This window comes from Ammospiza nelsoni, chromosome 22 (assembly GCF_027579445.1).
Source record: "Ammospiza nelsoni isolate bAmmNel1 chromosome 22, bAmmNel1.pri, whole genome shotgun sequence".
In the NCBI taxonomy this organism is placed as follows: Eukaryota; Metazoa; Chordata; class Aves; order Passeriformes; family Passerellidae; genus Ammospiza; species Ammospiza nelsoni.
The window spans coordinates 5294639-5307025 of record NC_080654.1 but is presented as its reverse complement, the minus strand read 5'-3'; the positions used below and the strand labels follow the sequence as shown (position 1 = coordinate 5307025).

The 12387-nt window shown below is 57.1% G+C and overlaps 1 protein-coding gene across 1 annotated transcript; it reads right to left on the bottom strand.

The window, feature by feature from the left end:
• Positions 1-456: 456 nt before the first annotated feature.
• LOC132083039 (E3 ubiquitin-protein ligase TRIM62) lies at positions 457-10598 on the bottom strand. The gene is made up of 6 exons (XM_059487554.1): positions 10531-10598; positions 7734-8149; positions 5961-6056; positions 4023-4279; positions 2872-2987; positions 457-1174 (listed from the first exon to the last, which is right to left on the bottom strand). The coding sequence occupies exons 2-6, from the start codon at positions 8139-8141 to the stop codon at positions 624-626; spliced, it is 1428 nt and encodes a 475-aa protein (XP_059343537.1). The 5' UTR covers positions 8142-8149; positions 10531-10598; the 3' UTR covers positions 457-623.
• Positions 10599-12387: the final 1789 nt, after the last annotated feature.

Here is a 12387-nt window from a genome sequence, read left to right as displayed (position 1 = left end):
ACACACTCTTGCCATGGCACAGTGCTACAATGTCCCCAGCACAGTGTGGCACCTCCAGCACAGTGCCACAATGTCCCCAGCACAGTGTGGCACCCCTAGCATGGTGACACACCCCTGCCATGGCACAGAGCAGGGCACAATGCCCCCAGTAGCGTGGCACTCCCATCATGGCGACAGATCCCTGCCCTGGCACAGCCTACCATGGCACAGTGCCACAATGTCCCCAGCTCAGCGTGGCACCCCAGCATGGTGACACACCCCTGCCATGGCACAGTGCCACAATGTCCCCAGCTCAGCGTGGCACCCCAGCACGGTGACACACCCCTGCCATGGCACAGTGCCACAATGTCCCCAGCTCAGCGTGGCACCCCAGCACGGTGACACACCCCTGCCATGTCACCCCACGGTGCCCCCAGCCCAGCCCCCCCACCCTGGGGCTCTCCACCACCCAGCCCCTTCTCTCCAAATCCTTTATTGCCGATCCCAGCCCCCCGCACTGGGATTCCCTGGAAGCACAGGACCGAGAGCAGCAGGCGCAACGCCAGACCCTGCCCAGCACCGGCACCAGTTCCTGGAGTGGGGGAACACCCGCCAGGGCCGGGGGGGACACCCCAAAACCCCCCCTAGATACGGACGGTGTTGATCCGCAGCGGCTGCACGTTCTTGCCGTTGGCGTGGCTCTGGCCAGGGCTGAAATAGGAGCACAGCTTGCCGGGAAACCTCTCCCTGAAGGTGTAGAGCCAGGACATGTCGTCGGCGTTGTAGAAGATGAGCAGCCCCTTGTCGTAGTCCAGGAAGACGCCCACCTTCTCCAGCTTGCCCTTGACGTTGAGCCGCGTCCAGGGCTCGGTGCAGGCGCTGTACTGGTTCCCGTCGTGCATCACGATGCAGTAGAAGCCGCGGCTGGGCTGGATCTGGATGCTGCCCTTGCGGGTGACGGCCTCGTGGGCCAGGCCGATCATCCACTGGGTTTTTTCGGACACCACCACCTCCCAGTAGTGCACGCCGGCCCCGAAGGCCTCGGCGCCCAGCACCGACACCTCGACGTCGAAGCGGCGCGGCGAGTCCTGCAGCGGCTGCGGGTGCAGGTTGCCGTAGGCCACGATGGTGCAGTCGTCCGACAGGATGAGGCGGTGGTGGGCAGTGCCAGGGTCCAGGGTCAGCGCTGCTGGCACTGCCACAGCAGGGACGGGGGGGAACGAGGGTTAGTGCAGCCCTGGAGACAGCCCAGGTGCCACCGGGGTGACGAGCGGCACGGGGAGGTCAGCAGGGTGGTCTTGTGCTCATCCCTCACTGGGGTGTTCTGTCCTCATGCTCATCCCTTGTCAGTGATGTTCCCCATCCCTGCTCCTCATCACTCATGTCCCAGACCCTTTGGAGCAACGTCCCCATCCCTTGTCAGTGATGTTTCCCGTCCCTGCTCCTCATCACTGATGTCCCAGACCCCTGGCAGCAACGTCCCCATCCCTTGTCAGTGATGTTTCCCGTCCCTGCTCCTCATCACTGATGTCCCAGACCCCTGGCAGCAATGTCCCCATCCCTTGTCAGTGACATCCTGTTCCCTCTCAGGTGATGTCCCCTTCTTCATCCTTGACTGGGGTGTACTGTCCTCAGTGGTGTCCCCTGTCCCTCACTCCTGTGTGTCTGCTCCTCATCACTGATGTCCCAGACCCCTGGCAGCAATGTCCCCATCCCCTGTCAGTGACATCCTGCTCCCTCCCAGATGACGTTCCCTTCCCCATCCCTCACTGAGGTGTTCTATCTTCATGCTCATCCCTTGTCAGTGATGTCCCCTGTCCCTCACTGCTACGTCCCTGCTCTTCATCACTGATACCCCAGACCCTTGGCAGCAATGTCCCCATCCCTTGTCAGTGATGTCCCCTGTCCCTCGCTGGTGTGTCCCTGCTCTTCACCACTGATGTCCCAGACCCTTGGCAGCAATGTCCCCATCCCTTGTCAGTGACATCCTGCTCCCTCCCAGACGACGTCCCCTTCCCCATCCTTCACTGGGTCTCCTGTCCTCATGCTCATCCCTTGTCAGTGATGTCCCCTGTCCCTGACTGGTGTGTCCCTGCTCATCACTGATGTCCCAGACCCTTGGCAGCAATGCTGCAAGGGCTGCACTAACCCTCGTCTCCATCCCTTGTCAGTGACATCCCATTCCCTCCCAGGTGGTATTCCCTTCCCCATCCCTCACTGGGGTGTCCTGTCCCCATGCTCATCCCTTGTCTCAGAATCACACAATGATGAGGTTGGAAGAGACCTCCAAGATCACTGAGTCCAACCTACGCCCTAACACCTCAACCAGACTCTAGCACCAAGTGCCATGTCCAGCCTTTTTAAGCACATCCAGAGATGGGATTCTACCACCTGCCTGGGAAGAGCATTCCAGTGCTTTATTATTCTTTTGGTGAAAATTTTTTCCTAATATCCAACCTACACCTTCCCTGATGTAGCTCAAGACTCTGGTTCTGTCAGTGCTGCCTGGTGGAAGAGACCAACCCCACCTGTCTGCAACCTCCCTTCAGGAATGGACTGAAAGGATCCTAGAAGAACTACCCAAAGAGCTTTCCAAAGAATCTTGGAAGAACCTCCCCAAAAAACCCAAACCTCCCTTCAGGAATTGTAGAGAGCAATAAGGTCACCTCTAAGCCTCTTGTCCAGGCTGAACAACCCCAGCTCCTCAGTGATGTTCCCTGTCCCTCACTGGTGTGTCCCTGCTCCTCATCACTGACACCCCAGACCCTCAGCAGCAATGTCCCCATCCCCTGTCAGTGACATGTGATGTCCCCTTCCCCATCCCTCACTGGTGTGTTCCTGTCCCCGGTGACCTCCCCATCCCTTTCCACTCCCCCATCCCCATGTCCTCACCAGGATGGATGTCCTGGAAGAGGGATTTCCAGATGGTGTACTGCAGTGGGCCCATGTACTTGGAGGTGGGGAAGTCCTCATAGGTCAGGTTGGTCTCGTGGATCTTCCCCTTCAGCCTGTGGAGAAGAACACTGCTGTGTGATGTCAGAGCTTGCCTCAGTTTCCCAATCCTTCCCCAGGTGTCAATCACCTCTCCTTTCCCCCTCCCTTGCCCCTGCTGAGCGCTGTCAATCCTGGCACTCCAGAAGGGATTGGCAGAGTTCAAAAGATGCCTTTCAGCCCTGGGGGACATTGGGCCATCCAGGTGTCATTTGTCCCCTGAGACTCGCCCCCCTTACCTGGTTGGTGGGATCCCTACCCCTTCCCTGCCCCTCTCCCCAGGGTTAAAGGAGCAGCAACCACGGGCTCAGGGAGTTCTGTTGGAGCTGGTGCTGCATTCAGAGGCCTGTGGGCCAGAATGAAGCTCTGGATCCAAACCCTCCATCAGAACTGACTCCTTTCCTTCACCATCACCTCAAAGCTTCTCCACCAGAGGTAAACCTGAGGACCAGACCCTGTTATGGGGAAAAGCTCTATCCCACCACCACCAGAGCTCCTGCATGCCTGGACTTGTCCCAGGTGCCCAGCTGCAATAGCCAGCTGGCCAAAGGTGTCTCTGAAGTGAAACCACCACACATCCAGCTAGCCAAAGGCGTCTGAGGTGAAACCACCACACATCCAGCTAGCCAGAGGTGTCTCTGAGGTGAAAACACCACACATCCAGCTAGCCAAAGGTGTCTCTGAGGTGAAAACACCACACACCCAGCTAGCCAAAGGCATCTCTGAGGTGAAACACAACACATCCAGCTTAGCCAAAAGTGTCTCTGAGGTGAAACACCACACATCCAGCTGGCCAAAGGCATCTCTGAGGTGAAACACAACACATCCAGCTTAGCCAAAAGTGTCTCTGAGGTGAAACACCACACATCCAGCTTAGCCAAAAGTGTCTCTGAGGTGAAACCACCACAGTTTCCACCTTTGGTCGAGCAGCAAGGGCCAGACGAGCCCAGGCACGTTCCACCTGGCCATATGGGTATTAATTCCAATAAAAACACACGGTACCGAGGCAGGGGTGACACGGGTGACACCGCCACCCCCTCACCACCACCCACCTCTCGGAGAGGGACGCCACCCCGGCCAGGAAGACGTGTTTGTCGGCCTCGGCCAGGCGCTCCTGCAGGATCTGGGTGCCCTCCTGGACCTTGCGCAGCTGCTGGCTGTAGCGCTGGATCTTGTGCTCGATGTCGCTGAGCGTGCGCGCCGTGTCGGCCTCCAGCTCCTCCAGCATGGCCTTCTGCCGCTCGCGCAGCAGCCGGTGCAGCCGCTCAAACGCCTCCCCGATGGTCCCCCGCAGGCTCTTGGCTGAGGACTTGGGGTGCAAAGGGGGGTTAGGGGTGCACAAAGATCGGCTGGTCAGGCCAGGAGGTCCTTAATCCCCCAAGTGAATGTCTACAAGGGTATCGGAGCAGGGAGTTCCACGGGTTGCAAGGGTGGGTTTGGGAGTGTGTGCTTAAAGAATGGACTGAGAGGATGCTGGAAGAAGTACCCAAAGAGCTTTTCAAAGAAGCCTAGGAGAACTTTCCCAAAAAGCCTAAAAGAACCCTAGGAGAACCTCCTCAAAAAAACTGAAAGAAGCCTAGGAGAACCTCCCCAAAAAACCCTAAAAGAAGCCTAGGAGAACCTCACAAAGAACCCTAAAGTAACCCTAAAGGAACCTTCTGAAGAACCTAAAAAGCACCTCAAGGAATCTCCCCAAGAAACCTAAAAGAACCCCTAGGAGAACCTCCCCAAAAAACCATAAAAGAACCCTAGGAGAACCTCCCCAAAAAAAACCCTAAAAGAAGCTTAGGAGAACCTCCCAAAAAAAACCAGAAAGAACCCTACAAGAACCTCCCCAGAAAAAAAACTTAATAGAACCCTAAAAAAAACTCCTGAAAGAACAAACAAAACACTAAAAGAACCTTCACAAGAACTTAAAAGAACCTCCCAAAGATCCTAAAAAAGCGCCTTAAGGAATCTCCCCAAGAAACCCAAAAGAACCCTAGGAGAGCCTCCCCAAAAAAAACCCTAAAAGAACCTTAGAAGAACCTCCCCAAAAAACCTAAAAGAACTCTAGAAGAACTTCCCCAAAAAAACCTAAAAGAACCCTAGGAGAACCTCCCCAAAAAAACTAAAAGAACCCTAGGAAAACCTCCCTAAAAAAAACCATAAAAGAACCCTAGGAGAATCTCCCAAAAAACCCTAAAAGAACCCTAGGAGAACCTCCCCAAAAAAACCTAAAAGAACCTTAGAAGAAACCTCTCAAAAAAAAAACCTTACAAAGAACCCCTCAAGAACCCTAAAGTAACCCTAAAAGAACCTTCTGAAGAACCTAAAAGAACCTCCCAAAGATCCTAAAAAAGCACCTTAAGGAATCTTCCCAAGAAACCTAAAAGAACCCTACAAGAACCTTCCAAAGAACCTTAAAACAATCTCCAAAAGAACCCTGAAAAAAACTCACAAAAATTTATGGAGGTCTTAAAAGAATTCTTAAAGAACCTTTAAAGAGATCTTTTAGGAAGCCTAAAAAAAACCCTAAAATCCTCTAAAATTCCTCAAATTACACCTTAAAACCCCCTTAAAAAAAAAAAAAAAAAAAAACAGGAAACCAAAACTAAAAAAAAAAAAACAAAAACCTAAAAAGCCCCACCTCACTTGCTGGTGGGGACGGGGAGAAAATTGAACCTCACTGGACACTGAACCCCTGAGTGAAGAGATAATTAATTAAATTAATTAAAAAGATAAATCAAAGCAGCCCTGCAGGAAATTACAGAGGGATGAGCAGCCCCATTGGGGGACCACAGAAGGAAAAAATGGGGGAAATCCAGGAAATTGTCCAGTTTGGAGTGTTTGGAAGCTCCAAAAGCAGGCTGGTGAGGGTCAGGGTTGGGGTGTCATTGGGGTGGCAATGAGGTTGACCCCAATTCTGCTTTGGGGGGCTGTGAAGGGCTGGGGGGAAAAGAGAGGGTCCCCAGGGTTCCCAGGGGTGACAGTGGTGTCCTCACACGTACCTTGGTCTCAGCCAGCTGCTTCTTGAGGAGCTGCAGGGCTTCTGTGTGGCCACGCTCGCTCTCCTGCAGCCCCTGGAGCTGCTCCTTCAGCTCCCGCTGGGGACAGGAGGGAAAACCCAGAAATTGGTGATTTGGGGCAAAAAAGGGATCCCACAGGGAGCTTTCCCACCCAAACCAGCCATGGGGTTATGGGGCTGTGGGATGGCCAGGTTATGGGTGGCCTCTGTGGGATGAGGGTCCTGCCTGGGGTGGGGGTGACAGGTCCTGGATTGGAAGGTCCTGGACTGGGGGACAGCTCAGCCATGGGGGGATTTGGGGGTTCCCAAAGATTCCCAGTGGGGATGGAGAAGGGGGATCCCAGGGGGATAACGTGTGGAGCAGTGTGGAGGGATGGAGGGATGAATGGATGGATGGATGGATGGATGGATGGATGGATGGATGGATGGATGGATGGAGGGATGGATGGATGGAGGGAGGGATGGATGGAGGGATGGATGGATGGGGCTGACCCCAACACAGACAAAAGGACTGTGGGAACAGACAGACTGGAGGAAGGCATGGAGCTGATCCCAGTGAGGAGAGGAGGAGGGAGTGACAGACAGACAGACAGAAGGGAGCCGTGGCACTGACTCCAATAGGGAAAAGAAGGAATACAGGGAAATACAGGGTTCAGGGACACGTGGGCAGGAGGAAGTCACAGGAGTGACCCCCATGGAGACAGCAGGGGTGCACAGACAGACTGATGGGGAAATGCATGGGACTGACCCTGACAAGAAAATAATTGGTGCAGGGACACAGGGACAGACAGGAAAACAGCACAAGGATGACCCCCACAGGGACAGGAGGGTTTCAGGGACAGACAGAATGACAGGACGTGGGCACAGGGCTGACCCTGAGAAGGAAAAGCAGTACAGGGACAGAAGGACTGGAAGAAGCCACAGGAAGAAGCCTCTGCTTCCATAATGAGTGTCTGGCAGGAGCAGGGACAGGAGCAGTGGCCTCACAGAGTGACACCAGCCTGGAGGGGACCCCAGGGACCATGTGGGGTCTCAGGGCAGGCAGTGGGAGCAGTGGTCCTGGTGCTGGGGCTGTCCCTGTCACCCTCAGAGCACTCACAGTGCTGTGACCCTGAAGGTGACAGATGGGGTGCAGGGACAGATAGACATACAGAAAGAAGGCACGGGGCTGCCCCTGATAGGGAAAAGGAGTGCAGGGATGGAAGAAGGGGTGCAAGGACAGAAGAAAGGGTGCAGGGACAGGCACATGGGAGGAAGCCACAAGACCGATGCCCATGGGCTCAGGATGGGCACAGGGACAAAAGGGAAGGGCACAACCACAGATGTGAGAGGGACTAGGTGGACACAACAGCCCCAAGGAGCCACCTGGGGCAGGGAACCCCACAGGGACCTGTGATGGTGTTCACAGGGGTCTGAGGATGAGGGAAGAGACGAGGATCTGACTCCATGTTTCAGAAGGCTTGATTTATTATTTTATGATATATATTATATTAAAGCTGTACTAAAAGAATAGGAGAAAGGATTTCATCAGAAGGCTGGCTAAGAATAGAACAGGAAAGAATCATAACAAAAGCTGGGCTGCGATTGGCCATTAATTAGAAACAACCAACATGGGCCAATCACAAATGCACCTGTTGCATTCCACAGCAGCAGATAACCATTGTTTACATTTGGTTCCTGAGCCCTCTCAGCTTCTCAGGAGGACAAACCCTAAGGAAAGGATTTCCCATAAAGGATGTCTGTGACAGGGACCCACCTGCAGCTCCTCAAAGGCGTCATCCACGTTGGTGACCTGGTGCTGCTCGTGCACGGCCGGCTCGTCGCAGAAGAAGCAAACCACGGCGCGGTCGGTGAGGCAGAAGAGCTTCACCTTCTCGTGGTCCTTGCAAGGGAAGGGGCTGCGCTGGGCGCCCAGGATGGCGTCCAGGGGGAAGGCGCTGTAGCGCTCCACGATGTTGGCCAGCTTGAGGCTGGGCGCCAGCGTGGGCTCGGGGAAGGTGCGGCGGCACTCGGGGCAGTCGCGCGTGCCCTGCGGCTCCTGGCGCACCCAGTGCTCCGTGATGCAGCGGCGGCAGAAGTAGTGCTCGCAGCCCAGCCCCACCGGGTCCTGGTAGATGCTCAGGCAGATGGAGCACAGCAGCTCGTCCTTGAGGCTGCAGGCCATGGCTGGGGCTGCGGAGAGGATAAATGGGGTCAGGGGGGGCCAGGGAGGCTGGGGACAGGGGTACGGGGTTAGGGGAGAGAGGCACGGGGTAAGGGGCATGATGTTAGTGGGTGCTGGGAGAGGGGTACACAGGGTGAGAAAAGAGGGGCACGGGGTTAGGGGGACTGGGGAGAGGGGCACAGGGTTAGGGGAGAGGGGCATGGGGTCAGGGGGGCTGGGAAGAGGGCACACAGGGTCGGGGGGTGTTGGGAGAGGGGCACACGGGGTCAGGGGAGAGGGGCATGGGGTTAGGGGCGGCTGGGGAGAGGGGCAAGGGTCAGGAGGTGCTGAGGAGAGGGGCATGGGGTCAGGGGTGATGGGAGGGCGGCTGGGGTTAGGGCAGCTGGGAGAGGGGCACACAGGGTCAGGGGAGAGGGGCACGGGGTTAGGAGGAGCTGGGGACAACAGCACAGGGTCGGGGGGGACCAGGGAGAGGGGGCATGGGGTTAGGGGGGCTGCAGAGAGGGGCACAGGGCTAGGAGGGACCAGGGAGAGGGGCACAGAGTCAGGGGGGGCTGGGGAGAGGGGCATGGGGTCGGGAGGGCACTGGGGATAACAGCATGGGGTCAGGGGGGCTGGGGAAAGGGGCACTGAGTCGGGGGGCTGGGGAAAGGGTAAACAGGGTCGGGGGGCTGGGGAGAGGGGCAAACAGGGTCAAGGGGGCACTGGGGAGAGGGGCACACGGGGTCAAGGGGAGAGAGGCACACAGAGTCAAGGGTGCAGGGTTAGGGACATGGGGTCAGGGGGGGCTGGGGACAACAGCATGGGGTCAGGGGGGCCAAGAAGAGGAGCACGGAGTCAGGGGGGGCTGCAGAGAGGGACACAGGGTGAGGGGACCTGGAAAGACTGGTACCGGGTCAGGGGGGGCTGGGAAGAGGGGGATGGGGTTAGGGGGGCTGGGGAGAGGGACATGGGGTCAGGGAGAGGGGTATGGGGTTAGGGTGAATGGGGGATTGTGGGGAGGGGGACCATGGGGGAACAAGGTGAATGGGGGGCTTTGGGTGGAGGAGAGAGGATGAATGAGGGGAGGGGGTAAAAGGGGGGCTTGGGGTAGAAGCAGTTGTGGGGGAGAGGGTGAGTGAAGGCCTCGGGTTGATAGGGAAAGGGTGAATGAGAGGGTTTGAGGTGGGAAGGTAAAAGGGATGGGGGGAGGTTGAAGGTGGAGAGGGTGAGTGGAGGCCTTGGGATGAAGGTGAGAAGGTGAATGGGAGCTTGGGAGGGTGAGCAGAGGGCTCGGGGTGGGAAGAGGCTGGGGGGAAAGTTGTAGGGGGAAAGGCTCAATGAGGGTTTGGGGTGGGAGGAAGTTAAGGGTGAGAGAGTGAGCGGGGGCTTGAGGGGGTGAATGGGGATTGATGGGGAGGGCATAAGTGGGGGGACTTGGGGTGGGGAGAAATGGGGGAGTAGGGAAGAGGATAATGATAATAAGGGGGATGGGGATCAGGTGGGAATGGGGGGTGCAGGGTTTGTAATGGGGGGCAAGGTGGGGGTCGGGATGCAATGGGGGCTGGAGGGGCTGCAGTTGGGGAAATGGGAGTGTCAGGAGGCAATAAGGGGCTGGAGGATTTACAAAGGGGGGAACAGAGGGGGTCAGGATGCAATTGGGGGTGCTCAGAGGGTCTCACTGTGGGGAATGGATCAGGCCACAACAGGAGGATGTAGGGTTACAATGGGGGACCAAGCTGCAACAGGGTTGCAGTGCAGGGAGGGGGAACTGGGGGGTCAGGATACAATGGGTGGGGGGGCTGGAGGGGTTACATTAGGAGATTAGGATGCAACGCGGATAACGGGAGCATCAGGATGTAGTTGGGCGGATTTGGGATAGATCAGAGCAATGCTGGGAGAGGACACAATAGGGTTGCAATAGGAGCGAAGCTGGGGGCGAATCAGATACAGAGCATGGTCTGACAGGGGCACCGGGGGTACCGGGGATATTGGGGAGTGGGGCTGAGCCTGCAGAGTGCTGGGGGGCAGGGATGGGGCTGAATGAGTGGCACAGGGGCGGGTGGGGCTGAGGCTGGGTTGGGGTCCGGGGCTGAGGCTGGGTTGGGGTCTGGGGCTTAGGCTGGGTCTGGGGTTGGGGGTCCGGGGCTCAGGCTGGCTCTGGGCAGTCAGGATTAAGGCTGGATTTGAGCTGCTCGGGTTCAGGCCGGATTTGGGGGCCGTGACGAGGCTGCCCGAGGCGGGCTCGGGGCTGAGGGTGGATTTGGGGGACTCGGGGCTGGGGTTGCACCGGAGCCTCGCGTTCGAGCCGCCCCCCGCTCGCGGCCGAGCCCGGGTTCGAGACCGGTCCCCGCCAACCCCGTCCGATGCCACCCGCGCCTCCCTCAGCCGCCGGCGCTGGTGCCCTCACCCAGCCGGTGCCCGGTGCTGCTCTGGTGCCGTGCCCCGGTGCCGGTGCCGCTGGGATCGCTGTCCCGCCGCCGCCTCAAGAGCGGCCCCGCCGCGACGGGCCGGGGGTGGGCGAGCGAGAGGGGGCGCGGCCGCGCGGCACTTCCTGCCCGCCCCCCCCGCGCCCACAGTGGGCCCGCCCCCACCCCATTGTCCCCCGCGCGGCGCGGCCTCGCCGGCGCGTACCATCGCCGCCCGCGGGGGGGCGCTTAAAGGGGCCACGGCCAAGGCAGCCGTGTGCTGTCCGTCTGTCCGGACAGCCGGCCACTGACCCTTCCCCATCCTGATCTAAAGCCCTTTTTCTATCCCTGTCTGTCCCTCTGTCCATCCCTTTCTCTTCTACTCAGCTATTTCCCTGTCCAGCCCTTGATCCATCCATTTGTCCGTCAGTCGTTCTGTCCCTCTGTCCTCTGATCTTTCCATCCATCCTTCCACCTAGCTCTCGGTCCCCTGTCCAACCTTCTTCCCTTCCAGACCTTAATCTCTCTATCCATCCATTCATCTGTCCTGTCCCTCTCTCCACCCATCTGTCCATGCACCCATCTCTCTGTCCATCCCTCTGTCCAATCATCCATGCCTCCCATTGTGCATCCCTCTACCCACTCCTCCCTCCCTCTGGCCCTCCATCAATCCCTCCAGATCTCCTTGTTATCCTGTCCACCCATTTCCCCATGCGGTCCTTAAAACCTTCATCCATCCATTTGTCCATGTCCCTGGACTCTCATCCATCCATCCATCCATCCATCCATCCATCCATCCATCCATCCATCCATCCATCCATCCATCCATCGCTTGCTCTCCCATCCACCCATTTCTCTTATTCCTCTGTCTCTCCATTTGTTTATCCATCCTGTCTATCCTTCCTGTACTCCTGCCCCTCTATCCCTCTCTTCCTCCCAGTTTTCTGTACCTACCAGTGACCAGAGCCAGGTGACCCCACAGCTGACACAGACAAACCTATTGCTGAGACAACACTGCTTTCCCCCCAAACCTACTGCTGAGAGAACATTGCTTTCTCCCCAAACCTATTGCTGAGAGAACACCGCTTTCACCCCAAATGTACCCATTTAGTCAAAAATTGCAGAGAGGAGTTTTGGGTGGCAGATATCTGCTGTGTCATCACCATGCTTGGCCATGGTGGGACCAGTTGGGACCAGTGGCAGCACTGCCTGCCCCATAATGACATTTCTACCCCCTGGGATCCCCAGGGATCCTTAACTCCCCACTTGAGGAACCCGAGAGACAAAGAAGGAGCCCTGGGGTGGGGGTAAGGGGGGCTGGAGGATGGAGGGAGCAGTGGGGAAGGGGACACAGTTCCTGAGGGCAAGTTGAGCTGCATATTTGGGAAGAGGCGTGACTGCCCGGCCAACAGCCAACAGGAACAAACTGCTTGGTTTTCACTGCTGGATCACCCCCTCCCACTGCTGGCACCCCCCTTGCCTCCCCCCAAGCCCAGGTACACCCCATATCCCATTTATCCCCATCCCCTTCCAGGGAATCCGCTCTGCTCCTCTTCCTGCTAGGCCCCAAAAGCTTGGAAACAGCTAAAAAAATATAACAAACCCACATGGTGTTGTTTTTTTTCCTGCTTGTTTTCCTGCTTTAGGAATTCAGGTCATGTCTCCCCTCTGGGACCCTCTGGGGACTGAGGAACAGCTGGAATGGTATCAAATAACCATGGAAAGAAGGAAAAATAATTTTTTCACCCCAGATTCAGATTCAGGGCTAGAGGATCCCATCCCATGTAGTTAATGAGTTATTTAATTGTATCCTAAGCATTTGGGTGAAATTTCCAGGAATTTGGGGCAATGGAGAGCAT

Coding starts and splice junctions, on each gene's coding strand:
- LOC132083039 (XM_059487554.1), bottom strand. CDS start 8,141: ATGGCCTGCAGCCTCAAGGACGAGCTGCTGTGCTCCATCTGCCTGAGC. Junction 6,057..7,733: donor ACGCCTTTGAGGAGCTGCAG/GTGGGTCCCTGT, acceptor TCCTGTCCCCAG/CGGGAGCTGAAGGAGCAGCT. Junction 1,175..2,871: donor CTTCCAGGACATCCATCCTG/GTGAGGACATGG, acceptor CTGCTGTGGCAG/TGCCAGCAGCGCTGACCCTG.